Below are 25,880 nucleotides of genomic sequence, written 5' to 3'. Positions count from 1 at the left end.
CGATTCTCCTGCCTCAGCCTCCTGAGTAGCTGGGATTATAGGCATGAGTCACCATGCCCAGCCCAGCTATCTATATAACAGTTGCATCCTCACCGTCTAAAACATGTACGATATTTGTTGTGTGAATGAATGAATGAACGAATGAATGAGTGAGTGCCTCGGCATAGGGCTTTGTTCATTCATTGTACTAGGCACTTTCTGAACCCTTTTAATGCAACACGTCTTTTTTTTTTTTTTAAACTCTTTCTCTTTTTCCTGTGTTCTCTAGTACTCCTGCTAATCAGATGTTGGAACGTATGGACTGGTTGCCTGTGTGTTTAATTTTAATTTATTCTCTCATATTGCATGCTTTTGTCTTTTGCTCTGAGAGATTTTTTTAAGCCTTGTTTTCTATCTTTATGTACATTTTTTATTTTGAGGATTTTTTTCTTTGCTGTGTTCTGAGTGTTCCCTTTTCATAGCATTCTGGTGTTGTTTTATGGAATAATGTCTTCTCAGATCTCTCTGCACATACAATTATGATTTTTTTTTAACTTTGTTTTTTTTGTGCCTTGCATTTTATCATTTTGTTTTGAAGAATCAATTTTTCTGTTTGTTTATTCTGGGCTTTGCAGGTGACAATACTCAGCCTAGCATATCTCAGATGGTGTCTTTCCTCTCCCTCTACCTCAAATCCAAGAATGAGGGGATATTATTCAGAGTTGTCAACATCTAGAGTAGAAGTTTAGCTTTTTACATTTCTTCCAGTTTCCTTAGAGAAGCACGTCCTGAAGAATGTCTGGGCCATAAATTGGAGATGGGAGGGAACGGATAAATGAGAATGGAAGGGCTCACCGATGCAATTTTCTCTTCCTTAGAGCTCCAGGGAGGCCCACAGTGGTTTCTCCACCTCTCACTTTTGCCCTCTGTCGCATCTGCTCACTTTGAGCTCAGAACCCATGGAGATTTGATCGGGCAGGCTGGCTCCTATTCCTCCAAGGCAGCCTCTGCCTGTTTCTCATAAACCCATCCCTATCTACTTGCCATTTTTGTGAAGTTTGGTGTCACACTTTCCTTTTAACCCTACTCTGCTTTTATTTCAAGTGTGTTCTCAGAAGGGAACGGAAGGCACAGTCCATGTCTTACCTGCTTTTAAACAGCAAGTCTCCTTAAGATTCTTAAAATCCCGGCTTAACACCACACCTGCCTCATCCATCTGGAATCAACTGCGGCTGGGCTTGCCCAGCACTCCTGGGAAAAATTATATAATTGTGCTGATTGGCTCCATTACAAATTTATGAGTTCCAATCTTAGCAGGCCCTCATCTTTGCTGAGCAATCCATTTACTTCATCTCAGTCAGCTTTCCTTCTCATGCCCATGATGGTGGCTCTGTTTTTATATTTGAACCCATTTCTTCAAGTCCTTTATCATGCCCCGGTCTTGTTTTTCTTAGCAGACAGCCGAGTGGCCCATGTTAGTTACAGATGAAGTTATGAAGAGTGAACTTTCTAAACTTCTTTCTTCCATCCCCTCAAACTCATTTGTCTCACACAGTATTGTTTTCAAAGGCAAGTACTGGCTCCATCATTTTCTAACTGTGTGACCTTGCAAAAAAGTTACATAATATTTGTTGAGTCTTGGGTTTCTCATATTTAAAACTGGTGATAATGTCAGTCTCTCCTGGTTACAAGCATAATTAAAGTTCATCTCTCCTGGTTACCAGCATAATTACTCATACATTCGATTGAAAACATTAAAGTAGTGCAGAAGGGTTAAAAAAAAAAAAAAAGAGAGAAGTCAATGTCTCCTCCTCTCATCCTCAACCTTTCGTTTTTTATTTTTTATTTTTGAGACAGAATCTCGCTCTGTTGTTCAGGCTAAAGTGCAGTGGCACAATCTCAGCTCACTGCAACCTCCGCCCCCTGGGTTCAAGCAATTCTCCCTGCCTCAGCTTCCTGAGTAGCTGAGATTACAGGTACCCACCAACATGCCCGGCTAATTTTTGTATTTTTTAGTAGAGGTGGGGTTTCACCATGTTGGCCAGGCTGGTCTTGAACTCCTGACCTCAGGAGATCTGCCTGCCTCGGCCTCCCAAAGTGCTGGGATTACAGATGTGAGCCACCATGCCTGGCAACCTTTAGTTTAAATCATGTGAATATTTTAAACAAATATTTGTAGTTTTGATAATGAGAATGATATCGGGAAGGTTCTCATATTTCCTAGCACAGAATCTAGCACTTTGAATATGCTGAAAAAAGTTAGCTTCTTATCTCTACTCCCTTTCCTTCTAGATCATGCAGAGCAATTCCATTTTCTTCTTTAATAGATGAATGAATGTCTGGCACCTATCTCAGTTCAGGGATGTTACTCATATAGTGAGGCTGCAACTCTTATGAACTCGACGAAAATTTACATCTTTATTATCGAATCCCTGAATTACAGTACACCTTTTCTTACTTATTCAATCTAGAACAAGTGACCTGATTAAGAGTGCTGGAAACTGTGGCAAGGACCCAGTTGTTTTAGTATTTGCAGTCTGACTTTAAAGGAAGTTTATAAATTGTAGCAAAAGATTAACCTAGTTTCCATGGAGAATTTTTCTGGTTTCCCAAGTCCTAGGAATATAGTCTAGAATGACTTAATGAAAACACTACTGGGTGGTGCAGCTGCATAGGCGTGCCACTTTTAGAGTAGCAGATACCTTTTGTGAACAAAAATGGAATCCTTTCTTCAAGCAGGGTGTGAGCTACATTTTAACTTTGCTCCCTTGGCTGGGTGCCCTTGTTCAGTGTACAACCTGCTCAACAGTATGTGGCTGGCCTGCCTAGTAAAAACTGTTTCTCGTTCTGCATGATTTTAAGACTTGCATGTGGCTTTTTTCCCCTTTCAAGTCAGTAAAGAGAAAGACGAAGGGAGTGGCAGTGAAGAGAGGAGTCTTTGTAAGGTATATGTTTGGTTCAGTGTGATTGGCACTTACACATGTCTTATGCCTACGACACCCCTGTACTGTTTATGTTATTATCTATGTTTTAGTTAAAGAACCTGAGAAATTAAGTGATTTATCCAAACTCATCAGTTAATAAGGAGTGGAGCTGAATCAGATCTAGATGATTTATGTCAGAGTTTGCATTCTTTCTGAACACCTCACTGAGGTGCTGTTTTAAATCGTGTATTTCATGCGTGTACGCAACTGCATGCACACACAACCTTCTTGCTGGGTGAGCTATTGGGGATGTATCTACTTCTCAATACTGCATGGTTTTCTGATATTTCAGAGCAGCTGAGTTACAGGCGTCATGCTACGTGCTCTGCATGCCTGCAGCATTTGCTCTGTGGCTCTCACATTGGCCAGTCTAGATTTTCACCTTAGCCTTGCCACATACTGGCTGTCTGGGTATGGGCAAGTTATTTGACTTTTCTGGGCTTGGTTTCTACATTTTTAAGGTGAGACTACAGATAGTATCTATCTAGTTGGATTGATGTGAGGATTGAGTAAGATACTTGGCCAATTCTTTAACCTTTCTGTGCCTCAATTTCTTCAACATTAAGATGTGATCAATTATAGTACTTATCTCTTAGGGTTATAGGGAGGATAAAATGGGATAAAATGCATAAATAGTAAGCACTTGATAATAACTATTTAATGATATTTCAATGAGGATAAAGTCTCAGAGAGGTTAAATAACTTGCTTGAAGTCACACAGCTAGAAAATGGCTGAGCTAGGGGTTGAAATTAAGTTTCTTTGATTCTGGATGCAATGCTGCAATACTTTTGATTATTACACTATTCTGACAGAAGAAAAAAATACAAAGAAGAAAACATTCTATATAAGTCATTTCTATTCATTAAAGTTTATGTGAAGGGCTTCAGGTTTACGGGCATGGTGAATTTTCTAACATTAAAAAGGACTTAATGACTGACCCTTCTTTGATTAGTATCAAGTACTCGTGAATCACCTAAGTGCCTGAGATGGAGTTGGGATGTTTTAGGAGAATGAGCTTTTCCTGTGAAGCCAAAACGTAATCACGGTCTTTTTGTAGAATGAACCTGATGTGTTATTAGTGGTTTTCTTAGAAAATTCAGATTTGATAGCCAGGATATGGAAACAAGTTAAATGTCTATAGACAGGTGAATGGCCAAAGAAAATGTGGTATGTTCATGCCACATCACATAACAACGTTTCAGTCAACGATGGGCCACATATACAACGGTCATCGCGTAAGATTGCAATGGAGCTGAAAAATTCCTATTGCCTAATGATGTTGTAGTCATAGGGTCGAAGTGCAATGTATTGCTCACAAGTTTGGAGTGATGCTATTATAAAGAAACCTACTGTGCTGGCAGTCCTGCAATATAGTACAGCACATCTAGTTGTGTAGAGTACATAGTACTTGATAATAAGCATCTGTTTTTATTGGTTTATGCATTTACTATACTATACTTTTAATCATTATTTTACTGCATACTCTTTCCACGTATTAAAAAAGTTAACTGGGAAACAGCCTCCAGCAGGTCCTTCAGAAGGTATTCTACAAGAAGGCATTGCTGTCTTAGGAGATGATAGCTCCATGCATGTTATGGACCCTGAAGATCTTGGGACAAGAGGTGCGGGTGTAAGACAGTGACACTGATGATCCTGACCCTGTGTAGGTGTAGGCTAATGTGTGTGTTTGTGTCATAGTTTTTAACAAAAAGGTTAAAACAGTAAAAAAAAAAAAAGAAAAAAAAGAAAATAGCTTTTAGAATAAGGATATGAAGAAAAAATACTTTTGTACCACAGTTCAATGTGTGCTTTAAGCTAAGTGCTATTACAAAAGAATCAAAAAGCTAAAAAATAATTACAAAGTGTATAAAGTAAAAAATTATAGTAAGCTAAGGTTCATTTATTATTGAAGAAAGAACAGCGGTTTTTAATGGATTTAGTGTAGCCTAAGTGTACAGTGTTTATGAAGACCACAGCAGTGCACAGTCATGTCCTAGGCCTTCACATTCACTCACCACTCACTCACCATGCACTCACTCACACAGAGAAACTTCTAGTCCTGCAGGCTCCATTCATGATAAACGCCCTATACAGGTGTATCATTTTTTATTTTTTATACTTTATTTTTATTGTACTTTTCCTGTGTTTAGACATACAACTCCTTGCCATTGTGTTATAATTGCCTACAGTATTCAGTACACAAACACACTGTACAGGTTTGTAGCCTGGGGGCAATAGTCTATACTGTAGAGCCTAGGAGTGTAGTAGGCTAGACCACTTAGGTTTGTGTAAGTGCATTCTACGACATTTGCACAGCGATGAAATCACCTGATGATGTATTTCTCAGAATGTGTCCCTGTCATTAAGTGACATATGATTATATACGTACAATGGAACACTATTCAGCCTTAAAAAAGAAGGAAATTTTGCAATATACAACAACATGGATGAACCTTGAGGACATCATGCTGAGTGAAAAAAGCTGGTCACAGATTTTACTTACATGAGGTATCTAAAAGAGTCAAATTCATAGACTCAAAGAGTTAGAATGGTGGTCATCAAGGCTGGGGGGATTGGGAAATGGGTCGTTACTAATCAGGAGTCATACAGTTTTAGTCAAGCAAGGTAAATAAGCTCTAGGGATCTGGTGTTCAACATCATGTCTAGAGTCAACAATACTGTATTATACACTTAAAACTTTGTTAAGGAGGTAGATTTCACGTTAGGTATTCTAACCCTCATAAAATAAAATAGAAACTTCAGACTTAAAAATCTGATGAGTTTTCATTTTGAAAGATCCTAAGAGCTCTAGCAAAATCCTGGCCCATTTCCAACTCATGTAATTGCATTCCCAGCACCCACAATTTTCCTCCAGTTTTAATTAAGAAATGTGTTTTGCTTCGTCTCTGTGGCTGCCAGACTATACTTCACACAGGTGTGTCCTAATCACCTTGGACCCAAAAGAGCTGGCATTGACCATGAAACTTTGGTTAAGTGATGCTTTACATAAATACATTGTGTAATGTGAGTTATTGCCCCTCACTCTGCCTTTTCTTCAAATAATTTTTCAAAATGGGGTTAAGTCTGAGGTCCGTGTAAAGACTTTTTAACCAGTGGTATGTGCTGATAAATCACTTAGTATTTACTTACTGTCTACGACTATCTGTTATTTATCAGTTACCGTCTTTTTGAACTTAAAGCAAAATCTATTATATTACCTGGTTTGGTGACTTGAGCTACTGAGCTGAAACTTTTCCAAGGGTAATTTCTTGAACTACCAAATGACCAGGAAGATTTTTCTCAGTTTTCTGTTCCCGGCAGAGACTGTTGGACGGAATGATTCACTCAGTCCCACCCAGCTCCAAAATATTTCCCTAAAGCATCTTCTCTGAATATAGCTTTATTGTCCCATCGTATTCAGACTCTAGAAATTAAATAAATACAGTCTGTTAATTCAGACCTTTGCCACAGGCACAACTCAGCTTCCTCCTCACCACACTGGATTTTACCATAGGACAACATGGTGTCTTTAGATAGTGGACCAGCCCTCTCAGGTGACTGGCGTTTCTGGCCAGGTCATTCCTAAATTCTCCAATTATGTCATTCAAACCATTCATCTCCTTGCCTGTGTCTCATGGGTAGCTTAATCTGCTTAAGAGTTTTTTCTCCATTGTTTAAATATTTTAGCACCATTCAAAATCATTTATTATAGATATTACTAATTTTAACGGAAGTTTCTGAGAATTAGAGGGAAAGGAAGTTTGCTTTAAAAGATCATAGATATACAAGTGTTTGGATTATCCTAGCTCTTTTCATTGATAGGCTTAGAGTTCATTTCTAGATGTAAATATATGAGTTCATCTTTAGTTGGCTCTATTTGGAGGCACAAACAACATTTGTTTTACTTCGTTTTAGGAGTATCAAGGGGATATAAAGTATAAGCAAATTTTCTTTCTGCCAAGTTTGTAACAAAGATCTAAAGAAATCAACATGAAGTCTGTAAGGTATATATCTTAAAACATGATAAGTTTTTATTTCAAAAATGCCTATGAGTATTATTAAACTTAGGACCAAGTTTACCTTTCTATACCCTTATATTAACATATGTTATATTATGACTATACATATGTTAAAATATGTTCTATTAACATATTAACATAACATAATATAATGTAATGTTAGGAGGAGAAAAAATAGAATTTCAAACTTTACATACAATCTTGGTAGCAATATGTTATTAATGTTAATCTATGTGTACATTGAAAAAAGACCAGAAAAAAATATACTAAAAGCATTAAAAGTGGATATCTCTGGGTGTAGCACTATGCATAAGTTTAATTTTTTTGTCTTTGTGTATTTTAAAAAATTTCTACAATGAGTGTGTATTACTTTAATAATAAATAAAGATACTTTGAAAAGCATATAAGTGACACATTATTTTATTTGAAATGATTTTGGACTTAAAGAGATAGTTTGTACACATTGTGGGTTATTACATATAAGTTTCAAGTTATACCTGGTTTAAATTTGTTGTCTACAAAGCTGAAAGGAGCTTTAATGATAAAAATAACAATTAGACACGATAATCACAACCTTCCTTGAATATAGTCCTCTTCCAAACCTATGCTAGCACATATGCTATCATACACTGCGCTTTGTTGATTATTCTTGCTCTCCTTTGTGTAGTCAGGAAGGGTATTTAATAGCCATAGATGAAAAGATTTGGCCCAAGGTCACATAGCTACTAAATGTCAGGCCTGAAACTAGATCTCCATCTAATTCTTTTCCCACCATTCTCTGTAGGAGTAAATTAAAAACTATCCTTTTTGAAAGGAAAAATGTCACAGTAGCCTTTTGCACTCCTCATGTTTGTGATTGTGTTACTGCTATTCATTCCTGCTTCTGTTAAGTGTGGAAAGATAGCACACCAATATCTTAGTGTGTGTTATGTCCCCGGCACAATGCTGGACACTGGCCATACATTCACCCGCCTAATCCCCCACAACAACTGTGTGATACTGATATTTTGATATCTGTTTTACAAATATAAAATCTGAAATTCACAGCACTTGTGAATTGTGGATATGAAATTGAACCCAGCTCTTTCTGACTCACACTCAAGAACATTAAAAGCAGAGCGCCGGAAAAGCTGCCTTAGAGCTTTCTCCAGTAAGAAGAAAGTGAAATAAGCCACCCAGAAGACCTGCGCTGGAGGAAGTAAAATGAGGGACAGTTACACAAAGCTTCCCTGCCAGTGTTGGGGCTTACAGATGCATGCTGTGGTGAAACATAAAATTGGGTTTAAATCCATTTCTGACCCTTACTAGTTGTGTGACTTTGGCAGTGCCTATCCCCTCAAACCTTCAATTTCCTTGTCTGAAAGATGGAAGCATGGCAATAATAATGACAATTCTCATGAGGAATGAATGAGACAACTTATGTTGAGATCTCAGGGTGCAATTCATAGAATCAAAATAGGGTTCTGCTGATGTTAGTTTTAAATGATAATGATGCTTATGGTGATGATAATAATATTTGTAAACCCAAAGTTGCATAGCTCTGTATAGCCAAGGAAGTGTTCTAATATGAAACCAAAAATTTAAGTGGAGTTGAAAAGAAACATTCTCATTGAAGTCTTCTTGAAGACTGAGATAAATTGATGAAGATTAAGAAATTATAAGAAAGATACTGTTCTAGTTTATTAGTATATTTTGCTAAAGAGGCTCTCTCTCTCTCTCTCTCTCTCTCTCTGTGCTGTGGGAATCATGTTCTTTTATGGCTTGAACATAGTATGTATGGATTTCTACTTGTCACATCTTTTAATAGAGAAAAACTCAAAAAGAGTCAGAAGTCCCTTAAGAAAGTTGGGAGACTTCTCTTTGGTTTATAGAGACCAGTAGAAGTATGTAGGAGAAGTATGTTTAGGTGGGGAAGTTCAGGTGTTCTTTAGGTCTTGGGGCAGGGTGATGGGACACAATTGCTGGGGTGTGGTTGTGGTTTTTGAGGGCCATTGTGTTCTTACATACTTAGCTGTAATGACCCTATCGCAGAAATAGTTGTCTTGCTGTTATGTATTACTTTACATAAGCATCGATCCCTGAGTGATTGATTTAACAAAGATTGGATAACAAGGTGGTTGTTTTTACTTCTTGTTTTCTTTTTTGCTGTCTCCCCAGAGCTGGTTTTCCTGAGGCCTCAGCGATTGTGAGGCTTGCAGTGATACCTCTTACAGTTTCCTGTTCTTTAAAGTTAGCAAGTTTGCCAGATAATCTCAGAGATGCCTCCATCTCTCTAGCTCTGTAATTTCATCATTTTTATATTAAGATGTAAGGTGTGACTCTCAGGCTTACATTGTGGACTACGCAGTTATAAGGTATTTGCTATCGAGGCCCCGTGCCTCACTCAAAATTAACACTTACATTGATTCTTGAGTTAACACAATCCTCTTATTTGGAGGATTACCTTCAGCAAGAAGCCCTTGTGCATTTTATGTCTTGCCAGAAATGCTTTTTGTTTGTTGGGAGGGAGCTGCACAGTCCCTTTGCACAACGATGAGTGCAGCCTTCAGTAAGTAGTCCTTGTGCATTTCGTGCTCTCATGATGGGTTCACGTCTGGCTAATGAGAGACTGCTTAGTGTTACTCAGGTTTAAACATTGGTGCTATTATTAGAATCCAGTCTGTTTTCTGGAGAGTGAATGACAATCAGACAGAACATCATTATTCTTAAAAATGATTTTCAGCACAGTGTAAAGGATGAGCCATTTCAGCAGCTTTTTGTGTGTGTACCATGATCACCTTCTCTCCTAATAACTTTTTCAGGAACACCCACTTCCTTTCATTGCTATTTATATTTGTTGCATGTATTGATTTTCTTAGAGCCTTTCATTTCATAGCATTTATTCGTATCAGACACCACGATCTCATAAGAAAAGCAAACATACCCAAAGGTGACCGGGGACTGTGCCTGTTTCCCAAACTCAGAAAAGCTTTTTGCCTCCTTGAACAGTGTGAAAATTGGTCTAGAACAGGGTATCTCATCCTCAGCACTATTGACATTTGGGCCAGATAATTTTGTATTATGGGAGGGGGTAGGGCCCTTCCTGTGCGTTGTAGTGATGCCAGCAAAACCTCAAAATTGGGTCTCAGCTCGGGGGAGTTCTTGGCTTTGCACAGGAAAGAATTCGAGAGCAAGCTGGCAGTGAAAGAAAGCAAGTTTATTAGAGCAGCAATGTACAGCAAAATGGCCCAGAGAAGCACTTGTGGATTGCTGGCTGGCTATATTTATACCCACTCTTAATCATGTACAATATAAGGGGCAGGTTATTCACAAGCTTTCTGGAAACGGGGCAGAGAGTTCCCAGAACCATATAAGGTAACTTTTGAGCCATTTGCTGTGGCATCATTTATAAACTGCCATGGTGCTGGTGGGAGTGTCTTATGCAAATATATCATAATTAGCATATAATGAGCCATGAAGGCAATTAGAGGTTGCTTTGGTTGCCATCTTCGTCCTTCTGGTTTTGGTCAGTTTCTTTGCTACACCCTGTTTTGATCAGCAGGGTTGTGACCAGGACTCAGAAAGCAGGTCCTGCTGATCTCCTACCTCAGTAGGAACTAGTGGCCCATTAGATGACAGTAGCACCCCCTGAGCTGTGAGAACCAAGATTGTCTCCTAACATTGCCAAAGGTCCCCTGGGGGGCAAAATTGACCCAGTGAGACCCACTAGTCTATACAAACTTTAAAATGGTATGACACTAGAAGTTTGTGAATGTAATGATTATTAGAGTCTTGTGATAATTTTTTTGTGTGGAGTGACATGAATGAAAAACAGAATTTATCTGCCTTTTGCCTTGTTAGAAGGCTTTCTTGATAAGACTTTAATATTGTTTTGAATTTGTTTCCCCCATTAAAATTTAAGGACTCATTATCAAAGTTTGAAAGAAGCCACAGGAAAAAAACCTTTGAACAAACCTTTGAACAAACACTGATTAACACACATGGTTGGGATGGGCTATGCTACTGTGTAAGTGGTACTAGCAAAGTCATTAAAGATAAGTCTTGGCCAGGCATAGTGGCTCATGCCTGTAATCCTAGCACTTTGGGAGGCTAAGGCAGGTGGATCATGAGGTTAGGAGTTCGAGACCAGCCTGGCCAACATGGTGAAACCCCGTCTCTACCAAAAATACAAAAATTAGCAGGGCAAGGTGGCGGGCACCTGTAATCACAGCTACTCGGAAGGCTGAGGCAGGCAAATTGCTTGAACCTGGGAGGCAGAGTTTGCAATGAGTGGAGATCACGCCACTGCTCTCCAGCTTGGGTGACAGAGCGAGACTCCTTCTCAAAAAAAAAAGTCTTTGTGGCGAGGGAGGGGAGTTGAGGGGTGAGAAATTACCTATTGAGTACAATGTACATTAGTCAGGTGATGGGTTCACTAACCAAACTTCACTACTACACAATATATTCATATGACAAAATTATGTTTCCCCCCTCTAAATCTATTTTAAAAAAGATAAGACCTGGTACATAACAGACATTCCAAAATATTTGTTGAATGGGTAGATAATGGATAAATGGATGGTTGGATGAAGGATCTGCCACTGCTAACTCATATAGTCTTGGGAACAACATTTCATCAGTGATACACAAAACTGGTGGTCACAAAAGCAAAAGTGGTCACTAGGTACGAGCAGTACAGAGCCCCTTTCTTTCTTCTGTGGATCCCCCAGGTGCTCCTCTGCTCTTCCACCGGTTTGTTTACACTCCCCTCCCTAGGCCTATATCCTTACCTGCCTTTCCTTCTCTCTATATTTGTTGCCTGAATTTATTTTCTTCAAGCTTTTCATATGGTATCATTTCTTTGTATCAGACACCATGATCTCAAGAAAAGAAACCCACCATATCTGATTGTGGATCCACACCTGGGCAATCCTGAGTGAAGAACTGCTTAATCTTTATTCTCTGGTTGTTTAAATCAAACTAGCAATGTGATTCCTAATCATCTTTGAAAATACTTCATTTTTATTTTCTAGAGTCTCATGCCTTTCTTTGATAATTTATTCTAGAGTATAAGTTTTTGGTCAAAGGAACGTGTATTAATAACTGGGATAGATGGGTTTTAACTGTGATCATGTGCTCACAGTGATGTTATTGATTCAATACTAAAAAGTATTTCCTCCATTTTATAAAGAAATTGAGGTACAGATTTGTTAAGATGTAGAGCCTGATGCCTACAGGGTGAGTAGTTATATTAGGGTTAGAAATGCAGATCCTAGATGTTGAGACCAGGTTCATAGCACCAAGAGGGAGGGTGAAATTGAGGTGGGGCAGTACTTTGATAAAAAGCATTGAATCTGTAGTACCAGAAAGTTGAAACATTTTTCTTTATGTTTTGTTTTAAAGTCACAAAAATAATTGTTGAGGGTGGCCACTTAGGGTATCATGGCTTTGATTCAATGGGAAGAATATTTTCTCTAAAATGGACAAATTATTAATTTCAAGACCTTTCCTATGAGTTTTATTTTGGTAAATGTTGCTCATGATCTGCTTCTCTTCTCTCTTAGACCTTCTCTCACCATGCCCCATAGGAATCTGACAGGAAGCTGCAACGTTAATTGTGGCTGTAAAATACATGAGTATGAGCCAGTCTGTGGATCAGATGGAATTACATACTTTAACCCTTGTCTGGCTGGCTGTGTTAATAGTGGTAATCTTAGCACTGGGGTGAGTATATTTCACAAGTTCCTCTTCTGTTAGTCCAACATCCTGTGACAAGGATGTGATGAAATTCATATGCTGCCACAATGACTTCAGTCTTTCTTTTCAAGAGGCTCCAAGTAACCTACAAAATACCTCTGACGAAAACCTCAAGGAAAGAAAGTTATGCATTGCTATTATTTTTTTTTTCCAGGGATGACTGGAACATTTGGGTGCAGGGATTTGGTTCCATATCAGCATTCTCCTACTTTATATTCTGCGCCAACTCAGTGAAACTTGATAAGGTTGAGCTCTAGGCCTGCCATTTGTTTCTCTGACAGGGCCCTTGTGATGGATTTGAAGGTCAAGATGACCATATTTGGTGCTGATAGAAGAGAATAGGAAAGTACCTCCCCTGAGGAGTCTGTGAAGATGGGCGATGGCCATTTTTCATACAGTATCAGTTCAGTTCAGGCTTAAAAAAAACTTTCAAAGTAAAGATATTTCTGACAGTTCAAGAATAGGCTATTTTGAGAATTCCCTTTCCTGTAAATTATAAATGGGCCGTAATACTGTGGGAGAAGGTTTTCATATTCTACTCAGTTTCTTTCTTTTTTCTTTCTTTCTTTTTTTTTTTTTTTTGAGATGGAGTTTCGCTCTTGTTGCCCAGGCTGGAGTGCAATGGCGCGATCTCAGCTCACTGCAACCTCCGCCTCCCAGGTTCAAGTGATCCTCCTGCCTCAGCCTCCCTAGTAGCTGGGATTACAGGCATATGCCACCATGCCCGGCTAATTTTGTATTTTTAGTGGAGACGGGGTGTCTCCATGTTGGTCAGGCTGGTCTTGAACTCCCAGCCTCAGGTGATCCGCCTGCCTCGGCCTCCCAAAGTGCTGGGATTACAGTCTTGAGCCACCGCACTTGGCCTCTACTCAGTTTCTTATTGAGCCCGGTTTGATTCTTTGTGAAGAACAGGCTGTAGGAAGTTGCTTTCACTAAAAGGTTAAAGTGCATGTGCTTGTTCTGTGCAGGTGATAAGGGATTATACCATCCACTGAATGTTTTGGGGATATTGTTTTTGATGTCTGAGTTTTAAACGGCAATGACAAATTGAGAATTCCTGTTGTTTGTTCCCCATCGTATAACTGGTGAGCTCCACTGTGTTGCCATGTTGAAAGGGTGAGATCTGTTCTCCTGGAGGCTAAGTCCTTCCTTGAGAGTGAGTGCTCATCCTTTAAAAAATGCCAGCAGTCTTTTGAGCATGATAGCCAAACAGTGCCCTGTCTCCATACTTATTCTTACCACTGCTTCAGGTATTCAAGGTTGCAATGAAGGTCAGCTCAGCTGATGTCCATTTAGCGTGACTCTGTCAGAGTCCAGGAGCAGTACTGGGTGGGGGCTGTGGTAGTCAAGTTCCATCTATGGAGCTGGTTGCTCTTCTGTAGGGAGTAGGGCACCAGCTAATTATAGGGACTAAAAAGATGTTTAAAATGGAAGCACCAGAATGTACATTAACTTAGCCACTGTGGAAAGCAGTTCGGAGATTTCTCAAAGAACTTAAAACAAAACGACCACTCAACCCAGCAATCTCATTCCTGGATATGTATCTAAAAGAAAACAAATCATTCTACCAGAAAGACACATGCACTTGTATGTTCATCACAGCACTATACACAAGAGTGAAGACATGGAATTGAGCTAGGTGCTCATCAGTGATGAATTTGATAAAGAAAATGTGATAATATACACCATGGAGTACTGCACAGCCATAAAAGAGAATAAAATCATGACCTTGGCAGCAACATGGATGCAGCTGGAGGCCATTATCCTAAGTGAATTAATGCAGGAACAGAAAACCAAACACTACATGTTCTCACTTATAAGTGGGAGCTAAACATTGGGTACTCACGGACACAAAGACGGAAACAATAGACACTGGAGACTTACTAGAGGGGGAGGTGGGGAGGGAGGTGTGAAAAACTACCTGTTGGGAACTATGCTCACGACTTGGGTGATGGGATCATCTGTACACCAAACCTCAGCATCACGCGGTAGACCCATGTAACAAACCTGCCCATGTACCCCCTGAATCTAAAATAAAAGTTGAAAAAGAAAAGAAAATGGAACACCAATGAGGTGTTTACTATTATTGGTGCTGAAGTCATCACGGTTGCATTATGAATTCTCTGCATTTAATAGATGTTTACTTTAGGGCCCTCTGTGTGCCCAGAGTTGTGCTAGGTGCTCTGTGAGCACAAAGAAAAATAAGGTTTGGTTCTGGTTTTTGAAGGGCTTCTCTAATTGGAGAGCCCAAGAGTTAACAGCAATTGAGGCAGAATATGATGATGACAAAAATGAGTCTGCGGAATGTGAATGATATTGAATGTTGAAAGCTTCTTAGGAAAGTTTAGGTTTAAACAATTCTGACCAGCAGACTTTGGTTCTGTTAGACACACACTTGAGATCCTTACTGTTATCAATGAGGAAGTTACTTTCAATGAAATATTTTGTGTTTTAAAAAATATTCGAGCTATTTTAGAGTACTTTTACTTAACTTTGTCTTAATATTCCTATGCCCCATCAGCTTTTGAGGGGCACACAACTGATCTTTATTTTGCTCACTTAGATACGGAATTATACAGAATGCACCTGTGTCCAAAGTCGACAAGTGATCACTCCGCCCACCGTGGGACAGCGCAGTCAGCTCCGTGTGGTTATTGTCAAGACTTATCTCAATGAGAACGGCTATGCTGTGTCTGGGAAATGTAAACGGACCTGCAATACCCTTATCCCATTCTTAGTTTTTCTTTTCATAGTCACCTTCATCACAGCTTGTGCCCAACCATCGGCCATCATAGTAACACTTAGGTGAGAAGAGCATTCAGCTTCTGGGGTGGGTTCTGCACTTAGAATTTCCAGAGCACATAATCTAGGAGAAGGGGCTTATGTGGTAAATCATAGAGCAAAGCAAAATTAGCATGTGCAGGAGGGCGCTCGGATATTTGCCTGGTGAACTTAAGAGGGATTTTTCCCTTTTGGGAAGGGAAAGGAAGGTTGTAACATTCCATACTTTGGAAGGTTCTTTTATTCAGTTGGGTTATATTCTTAACGTATAATGAAACTTCTTTGATGTTTTTGATTCCTGAAGTCTCTGCCCTGTGAGGTTCAACTTCAGCAGTTGAAAGTCATCACTCTATTAGCTATGAGAAGCTGGACCCCAGAGGAGGGCAGGAAGTAATTTGGGAAAGTTGCTAAATCGTGCATACAGCAAAGGCTATTATCTTCAACCTTTTAGATAGTTACTACCTTTGGGATCAGTGGTGATTTATGCTGGGCTTGCAATTTGAAATGCTGAGTTCATTAATTTTACTATCATACAAAATTTCAGAGTTGAGTCAAGAAAAGGGCATATTGGGGAATGTGATTTCTCTCTCTCTCTCTTTTTTTTTTTAGTTTTTCAGGCTGTGCTTTCTTTGCCATGTCTTGTTTGGATTTTTTGTTGATAAGAGAACACGGAAGCTACTTTTGTCCTATTAAAAATGTTGGCACTGATGTTCGTGAACCAAAATGAGAGTTGGGCTGCTATTTTTTGCAGTGCAATAACAAGAGATCCAGATGAACTGGGGAGAAAGAGAGTTTTTAATTTCTGTAACCAGTTACAGGGAGAAGGCCTGGAAATTATCACCAGACCAACTCAAAATTACAAAGTTTATTAGAGCTTATATACATTCTAAGCTATCTGTCTATGTGTAAGTGTGCATTCATCTAAAGACATAAGTGATTAATTTCTTTTAACCTATAACCAAGGTCTGAATCTTGAAGACCTTCTTCTGGAGCCTCAGTAAGTTTACTTAATCTAAATGGGTCCAGGTGCTGGGGTGATTACCCTTATCTTATCTCCTGCTAAATCATGGAGGTTTGGGGAGTTCCTTCAGACCCCCAATAAACTTGTTTGTGGAGGCCTAGGGAGTTTTTGCAGACCCCCAATAAAACTTGTTTAATCCTAAATGGATCCTCTTAAGAATTCCTTCATTGTTTTTTCATGCTTTAAGTCCCAGGAAAGACCTAGGCAAAAGTCTTGGTGGGCTTTTGTTACATTCCAGCATTTGTATAAGGGCACTGGCTTTTAATATTTAACTTAACCACTCAGCCAGTACTGAAACAGTTGTTATGGAGGCCTGCCACACTGATACATTCACATCGGTGTGTTGATATTTGCAGTAAGGACTGCAGTGGACAGAGGAACTGGGCAGCGTGGTGAAGCCAGAAGAGCACACCCATGGGTCTGGGCAGCTTCAGGGGGATTAGGGGGTGGAGGGCAGGGAAGGAGTGAAGAAAGGGAGTCAGTTCTTACTCTTCCTCCAGGCTCCTCAGATGCCACAATGCTGGGCACCTTGCAGGAAGCGCCTGCTGAGATGTCATTGCTTAGCAAGGGCAGTGGGCTGCACCAGGCGTATTCTGGCTTCTTTCCCACTGGGAAAGAATCAGGCATTTCCAAGCAAAGCTGTTTCTTGACAGCCAGATAGTGGTGTATGAAAGGCCCACTGGTTTGTTTACTCATTTCTTCCAGCAGCAGATATTTATGGAATAACAACCTGTGTGCAGCACTTTGCAAATTGCTATGAGAAATAAAGAAATTAGGGAAAAGGTGACAAGGGCACTGGTCTTGGGAAAGTTCCCATTATACACCGTACTCTCATGGGTATTCGATGGAGAGGATAAGGTACTGCAGCATTTAAAAAGACATATGAATCATTCATAAATTTACTCAAATAATCTCATTCTTTGCACTTTAATTCCTCAAGAGATATTAAATAACCCATAGGCTACTTTTTCCTTTAGTGTTCATACATGGCAAATAGCCAGCTGGCTTCTAACCTAAAATTTCAGAAAAGGAACCCTTTAATCTTTGCTAATTACAAAACCGGTAGACGCCAATCTTCCTGCCACATGGGAATAACTTGGAGTGTAAGTTTTTAAAAAAGAAAAAAAGACGTGGTTGGAGGGCTTATGCTTCCTCTGATGTTTGACTTGTTTCCTATACATTTTTTGAATATACTTTCATTCTTTACTCTTTTTTCTTCCTGTTTTGGAAGAATTGTTGGAGTAATTTTCAATGTACACATCTACCACTCTGGAAGATGCAGGCACCCAGGCAGAAAAACAAAAACGAAAACAAAAAAACCCCGCAGTATTTAGGATGAAATTCTATTAAAAAAAAAAAATGGATCTGATTTTGGAAGCTCAGTTAGAGGCATTTCAGCTTCTTCAGCCGAAAGCCTTTAACCTTCCACCAGTATTTATGTAGAAACAGTTAGAGTTAGTCAGAGTTTCTTTGGTGTCTGCGTTGGGAAGATCTTTATTCAGTGATTTAGCCACCAGCAATCTTATGTGGCTATTGTTAGTAAATAATAGTGAGTTAAATATTTTGGCATGGTATCTCTTTAGTCCCTGGCTCTGCACAAAGCCGACTTGATTTGGCATTCATTTTCTTGGGGCTACTATTTAAAAAACATTGCCTTCTTTCCCTTCACTGCAGGTCCGTAGAAGATGAGGAGAGACCTTTCGCACTGGGAATGCAGTTTGTTTTGTTGCGAACACTTGGTACGTCCCTGAATTTCCAAGTGCGCCTCTTAGTTCCTCTTTGCAGATGGCAAATTTTCACTGTCCTTTAAAAATGGCAAGTCACGTCATTTATTACCATGAGTAAGATTTTACAGGTTAGTGGTGAGGGTACAACTTCCTTGTTTTCTGATTTGAACTAGAAGCTGACAGGTTCTGTTGTTTGATGAAACAAAACAAAACCAACGTTAGGTTAGTTTCTTTTCCATCATGAACATAAACTTGGACAAAATTCCCCAGCATTTTGCACAGCAAGAAATAGGAAATCAAGCAATTTGTCAAGGATTTGTAATCCTAGCATTCTGACCCCTTTATGCCTTTTTACTATGAAAGCAATAGAAATCGGTCTTTATTTGCGAAGTTTTCAATTCCTTACTTCTGTATAGTAATTTTATTGGGCTAAACAAAGAGTATACCTATCATGTTTTCTGAGAAAAATAAAAAACTTTAGAAAGGAAAAGAAAGGTGCCCAAAGTGACATATAGGGACTGCCTTGTAAGTCTTTACTTATCAAAAAGAGAAGCTCAGTAGTGCTGTGTCCATGTGACAAACCACAGAGTACATTTGTGCAGGAGGAATATAGGTCTTCTTTTTACAAACACCACAGCACTCTGTGAGTTCTTGAGACAATGGGAAATAAGCATGTGAAATACAATGTTCCTTTGATCAGTTTCAATGTATTTTTAATTGATATCCTTGTCTTCAAGCTTATTTTTCCTTTTATAATTTCTTTTTCTTAAGTGGCAGTCTGTCATTTTCTTCAGCTGTTATTTTCTCCTCAGTAATCAGTGTTATTGTCTACAAGACAAAAAATTGTTTTTTGATTCAAATTTCTTATTTCAGTTTTGAAGAGGTAATGTTTAAAAAGGGCATCGTCTGACCCCCTAAAGCACTAATCCCCTGGCATTCTCCATTTGTCATATGTTGTGGTTGATGGCCCAGTCCAAAAATGAGCTCTTTTCAATAAGACCCAGGAGGAAGATGCTTCTAGTTCCATGTAATGAGTGGCTTGTTTTTGTTTTTGTTTTTGTTTGGTACTAATAAGACTTTGAGGGTACCATTTTTAAAAAAGCATGCTGTTTAAAGGAAATCCTGACACACTTAGATATAGTGAAGAAGTCTGCTTTAGGCCGGGTGCAGTGGCTCATGCTTTAATCCCTGCACTTTGGGAGGCCGAGGCGGGTGGATCATCTGAGGTCAGGAGTTCGAGGCCAGTCTGGCCAACATGATGAAACCCTATCTCTACTAAAAATACAAAGACATTAGCTGGGTGTGGTGGTGCGTGCCTGTAATCCCAACTATTCAGGAGGCTGATGCAGGAGAGTTGCTTGAACCTGGGAGGCAGAGGTTGCAGTGAGCGGAGATAGAGCCACTGCACACCAGCCTGGGCAACAAGAGCAAAACTCTGTCTAAAAGAAAAAAAAAAAAAAGAAAAAATCTGTCTTGTAGTTCTTGTTAAAAGTTAAACAGTATTATTTAGAAATAAGGAGATTTGTTAACCAAAGGGGTAATTGAATAAGAAAAGACATATATATATATAAAAAAAGTTTTTTTTTTTTGAAACAGAGTCTTGCTCTGTTGCCCAGGCTGGAGGGCAGTGGCACAATCTCAGCAAACTGCAACCTCTGCCTCTAGGGTTCAAGTGTTTCTCCTGCCTCAACCTCCCAAGTAACTGGGATTACAGGCATTTGCCACCATGCTTGGCTAATTTTTGCATTTCTTTTTCTTTTTTTTTACAGAGACGGGGTTTCACCATGTTGGCCAGGCTGGTCTTCAGCTCTTGACCTCAGGTGATCCACCCGCTTTGGCTTCCCAAAGTTCTGGGATTACAGATGTGAGCCACCATGCCTGGCCAGAAAAAGGTAATTTCTTTTTTTTGCTTTGCCCCTCTCTGATGCCATAGAGTTGGGGTCATTCCATACGATTTAGAGGTAAAGGTGAGTCCACACATGTATGCCACAGCATCAAGAATAAGTGGAGGGAGGACATTGCAGGCATTTATTATTTAATTCAACTTTATTTTAACTTCTATGAATTGTGAAAAAGTCTAGTTGGGCCAACAAGCCAATTTTCATTTCCCCCCAAATTCCGAAGCAGAAAAAGAGTTAAAAAAAAAACTTTAATAATATTAAAATTAAACCAGTAGACTTTATTTTAAATAAAAACAACTTATTTAAAATGTATCACTCACAGCTTCCTGGATTATCAGCCCACCTATCCTCTCTGCCTTCCTTTCTGTCTTCCTGGCTCCCTTCCTCCTTTCTCTCTTTTATTCCTTCCTCCCTCCTCTCTCCCATCGCTATCTTCTGTAAATTTTTATTGAGGTCTTTGGGATGCAAAGAATAAAAGGCATGGTCTCTGCCTTGAAGAAGCTTATGGAGTGACAGATTTGCAAACATTTACAATACTATGTGATAGTTAATAAAATGGAGGTAGATACAAAATGCAGTGAGAATATGATGGCATCTGAGTAAGTCAGGAATTTAAAGGGAGCATAGATATTTGCAAGGTGAATGAGTTTGGGGAACATTTTGGCAAAGGGAGTAGCATGTGGTGAAGGAGTCTATGTACTAGGTAGACTTTTTTTCCTCATTGGATTAAGGAAATGTCTATATCATAGCCCAGATGACGAAGCTACTATTCATCTCAGATGTTTCATAAACTTCAAAGATGAAATTTATGCCATAATAAAGTACCTTTATATATATAATTTCTTGGATTTATAAGTGCTTTTATAAAGTTGCCATTTTATGTGGTGTTTGACTCACAAGAGATGCTGCTTTTCTCGTACTCTTCCTGCATCCAAGGACTAGCGCCCAACCCACAAGAACTAAGTGTATTGAATTTCGGTGGGTAATAAAGGGTTCTAGTGTAGCCTGTTGAATACTTAATGACAAAATCCAATTTTTAGGTTTAAAACGAGTCTCTAATTGTATTTTTAGCAATATCCCTGTTTTCAGCTTTATTGAGGTATAATTGACAAAATTGTATCTACTTAAAGTGCACAACATGTTGATTTGATCGTAAAAAGCAACAGCGCATTCTGGGTGGCAAACTCGATTTTAAGTGTTTATCAAATAGCGAATGCTTTTATGATAAATATATTGTGATAAAATGTGATGTGTCTTTAAAAAAATCTGGTAACATAAGAAAATCCCTCCCATCAAGTGGTTTTAGAGCACACAAGTACCTTGCTAATTTACAAATCTGTTCTCCCTTGTAAGACATGCTATAAAATCTTCGTATTTTCTTCTTTCCCTCTCTAGCATACATTCCTACTCCAATCTACTTTGGAGCAGTCATTGACACCACCTGCATGCTCTGGCAACAGGAGTGTGGAGTGCAGGGTTCTTGCTGGGAGTACAACGTGACGTCGTTTCGTTTTGTGTATTTTGGTTTGGCGGCCGGCCTCAAATTCGTTGGCTTTATTTTTATTTTTCTGGCCTGGTACTCCATAAAATACAAGGAGGATGGACTCCAGAGGCGGAGGTGGAGAGAATTCCCCCTGAGCACCGTGAGTGAGAGAGTGGGCCACCCCGACAGTGCCCGGACTAGATCTTGCCCAGCTTTCAGCACCCAGGGAGAATTCCACGAAGAGACTGGTCTGCAAAAAGGGATCCAGTGCGCAGCACAGACCTACCCGGGGCCCTTCCCAGAAGCAATAAGTTCCTCTGCGGACCCGGGGGTGGAAGAGAGCCCAGCTGCCCTGGAGCCGCCCTCCTGAAGCTTGAAAATGGAAGAATTTAGTTTTGTTGGTTGAGTTGAAAATGGCGACTTGAGAAACAACCGTGCCTTCTTTTCTTTATTTCTTTTTTTAACCTCTACAGACACAATCCTCAAACCAACAAAACTCAGTATACACAGCCGCTATTCATTGAGGGCTGGATACCTCAACAAGACTGAGAGCCTTTCCCCGCTTCTCTCCAAGAAGGAGACGTTCAGCTAGATTTGTTCCCATTTCCGTTGTGTTAATTTAAAGCTCATGCTCCCCTACGGTATAGGCTGAGGTACACGGTTAGCAAAATCATGGGAAGGGGAATGGCGGTGCATATCATTAACTAACACTCCAAACAAAGGTGAGCTTGCCCAGGACTTGGCATTTCCAAATCAAAGTTTTTAGATATGAACACCTACTGTGAGTTCTGCTACAAAGCACAAATGACTTTGTCTCAACTATGCAATTTGATTGGAAAAATGTATGTGCAGCATGTTACGTTTACTTTCACAGAATAAAGCAGATATGTTTCTGAAAAGGGGAAGCCGAACTTTCCATCCAGTACTGTTAATAGCATTTTAAGCCATAGCAGAGTTATAAATCAGGTAGAATTTGTCAAATGCTTCAAAGGAACCATAGGCATAGTGTGATAGTAGGAACAGCTACTTCAGGTCAGAGGACACATTCTCTTTTAGTCTGCCTGCCCCATCCTAAGATAAAGAGGCTGCTGAATCATAAATCTGATAGCTTAAATATCAACTCCAGTATTCTTTCGTAAGGGGCTTTAAAACTAGTGTGCTAAACAATATGGCTAGAAACTGTAATTTGAAATGCATAATAAGGAAAGAAAATGACAGCTTTCTCATCCAAGAAAATTGTTGCAGAAATTTTCTTTAGCTCTACGGGTCCTCAAGGTCACTGGGAAAAGTCCCACCTGAGTATTTTAGTTACATCTTGAAAGCACTGGCAAATCTGTGTGGTTTTCTTTTTTTCTGGACGGAAAATTGCTGTGGTTGTTCCTGAAAATGAGTACTTATATCAAGAAATCTGTGCCTGGGATATGAAAATCACTTTGAATACAGGAGGAGGGAGATCTGTGTTCTGGAACAGAATACGATCTTAAGTAATTGTTGAAAATTATGTAAAATAAACCAGTCCATCCTATTGAACCCTACCTTATCAGAGTTGGAATCGTTTTACACTACCCTTTGATTCCCCCTTACTGTAAGTTTCTGGCAGTGATTCTGAGAGAAGATTTTTCTGTTCCTAAATGCACTTTGGGTTCATTATCCATCATTCTTTTCAGTACCTCCCAGCACATCACTTTGACGTAAGCATCATACAGAATGCTCTCTACATGGCTCTTAAGATAGATGCTTCCTGACGCCGCTAACGAATTGATAGCAAGTTAGTTCATGGGTTCTGGCTGCAAGGGAGTGTAAGGGCCAAATGCTGATATAATTGTGAACTTTTTCTGCCAAGGAGCCTATGGTCATGGAGGGCTAATTAGGGAAATGTTTTTCTCTTCTGGTTTACCCTTATCCCCAGAAGAGATGTGATTGACAGACTCAGGCTTCTGCTTTCCATCCTTGCTTGACTGCACAGGTGGAATTGTGCAAATACTCCTGGGCATAAGGCTGTTTCCCTCTTTTCCTAGGAATGACATTGGTCAAGTTGTTCTCTTGGTTACGTGCAGTTTGCGTTAACACTATTAGACTGAACAATGTCTACAAGGGGTGGAGCTAGTGGTCTCAGGGGCTAAGGACTTCCCTCTGGCTGTTGGGCTTGGCTCTCGGGGAAGTGAGGATTCTGGCTTGGTTAAGACTGTAATTGCACTGGTAATTGTCAAACTCTGGCCAATGTGGCGTATATTGGAAGTATTCAAAAAATCTTGCTGATTCAGAAAACCTTGCTGATTGACCTAGTGTCTCCTCTGGGGCCTCACGGTTCCCCTTTACCCTCTGTGGGAGAGCTTTGATCCTTTAAAGGAGAAAGTTTCCTTTGGTGTGGGAGTTAAATATATGTAGGTTGGAGAGGTGTGGTGTTTTCTTAATTTTCCTCTGATCATTAAGATACTGCATTGAGAGAATGTGGATGGGAATGGCACTTTTTCTGGTAGCTAAGATTGCTGGACTCAGCACGGGGTAGTTAGAGAGCTCCCTTACTCCCTTTGCTGCCTTGAACAGTCATCCAGTTCGGCGATCACTGACCAGGTGCCAGGTATCTTCAGGTGTCATTTTACCTGACTGCCATCTGCCACTCCATAACATCCTTTGAGATGATTAGGCCAGAACTCAAAGAAATGTGCACCACAGTGTTAATATTGTACTTGCTCAAGTATCTGCTCCTTGTTAAGAGCGGGTATTTCATTAATGTGTTGTTGGTGAATGTAGACTAAGTAGTAAAAATCATGAGAAAATAAAGCTTTGGAATATGTACCAATTAAGTGTTGTTCACAAAATACTTGGGGCTATGGTAGCATCATTGGAATATTACATAGCCAACTGAAGTGACTATTTTGTAGATGATACCATTTAATTGTATATATAGGGTCTTATATGTTTCTTAATAAATTACATTACTTTATAGTCACAGCTCCTATTAGAAGTTTTAATGAAGACTCTCCATGACTTTAGGCTTCGAATTACTTGTTTTGGAAAAGGTCATCTTGTTCCTTTATAAACTGTAAATTCATATATTATTTAGCTTTAATATGCAAATACAGTATCCTTGAGTTCATCCTATTAATTTAGAAACTCCCAGGAGGTAAGATGGGTGGTTGGGGCACATTCTTTGGTTATTTTCATTAGCATTAAGTCCTTATTCTTTATAGGCGGATTTAATTCTTGAAAATATTCAAAAGTAATTCAGAATCAAGGTGTTGGAGATGGAGAGAAAGGAGGAACAGAGAGGAAACAATTTAGCATTTGTTGAGTGTTGACAATTTGTAGAGCATTTTGTCAGGCACTTAATATATATCATCATTCATTTTGATCCTCTTAATTACCTTGCAAAGATTTGATTCTTTTTTTTTTTTTTTTTTTTTGAGACAGAGTCTTGCTCTGTCACCCAGGCTGGAGTGCAGTGGCATAATCTCGGCTCACTGCAACTTCCGCTTCCTGGGTTCAAGTGAGTCTCCTGTTTCAGCCTCCTGAGGAACTGGGATTACAGGTGTGTGCCACCATACCCAGCTATTTTTTTTCTGTTTTTAGTAGAGAGAGAGTTTCAGCATGTTGACCAGGCTGGTCTTGAACTCCTGACCTCAAGTGATCCACCTGTCTCTGCCTCCCAAAGTGCTGGGATTACAGGCATAAGCCACATGCCCGGCTGATTTTATTATTTTTTAAAAAACGTAAAAGAACTCATTTAGGTTTGTACAGAATGGCAAAGTCAGGATTCAGACATACATTTCTCTCACTCCATTATTCATTTTTTACACTACACAATGCATACAATAGCTTTTGGTTAACAAAGGCAAGGTGTGACTATAAAATCGTGAGGTTAAAGCATTTCAATTTTTTGATATTTTACCGTTTCTGAAGAGTAGAGAGGTTTTTTTGTGTAAATAAAAAAAAAAGCTGTGGAAACATCTGTAGGAAATATCACGATTTAATGTTTAACTAGATTTTCAAGGTAAATGTACATTTATTTAGCTAAATGTTATATTAAAGTTATTTGTCATAACATACCTCAAATATTTATTTATAGTTCGTATTTAATACAGAACAAATCCAGTCTTCGTGTTAACATCAGGTCTCAGCAGAGTTCTGAAATGAAACATTATGAAGAAAGGTAGTTCAGATTTGTTGAATCTGAGCTTTAGGGATTTCAGGTGTATGTTTTTTTTTTTTTATTTTCCTTGTTTAGAATATTAACATTTCCATTGC

At 39.3% G+C, this 25,880-nt stretch overlaps 1 protein-coding gene across 2 annotated transcripts in view; it reads left to right on the top strand.

Annotated features, from left to right (window-relative positions):
* Positions 1-22,537, top strand: part of SLCO5A1 (solute carrier organic anion transporter family, member 5A1) — a 155,424-nt gene extending 132,887 nt beyond the window's left edge. Inside the window, exons 7-10 of one of the 2 annotated variants that reach the window (XM_011976498.1) lie at positions 12,527-12,686; positions 15,283-15,524; positions 18,196-18,260; positions 21,545-22,537. In XM_011976498.1, coding sequence (XP_011831888.1) covers positions 12,527-12,686; positions 15,283-15,524; positions 18,196-18,260; positions 21,545-22,002 — 925 coding nt within the window. In that variant the 3' untranslated portion in view covers positions 22,003-22,537. The remainder of the gene's footprint in view (positions 1-12,526; positions 12,687-15,282; positions 15,525-18,195; positions 18,261-21,544) is intronic. The other variant, XM_011976499.1, reaches the window with a different exon arrangement.
* The last annotated feature ends 3,343 nt before the right edge of the window (positions 22,538-25,880 follow it).

This window comes from Mandrillus leucophaeus, unplaced genomic scaffold (assembly GCF_000951045.1).
Source record: "Mandrillus leucophaeus isolate KB7577 unplaced genomic scaffold, Mleu.le_1.0 Scaffold167, whole genome shotgun sequence".
In the NCBI taxonomy this organism is placed as follows: domain Eukaryota; kingdom Metazoa; phylum Chordata; class Mammalia; order Primates; family Cercopithecidae; genus Mandrillus; species Mandrillus leucophaeus.
The sequence above is the reverse complement of the archived record's forward strand: the minus strand, read 5'-3'. Positions and strand labels throughout refer to the sequence as shown.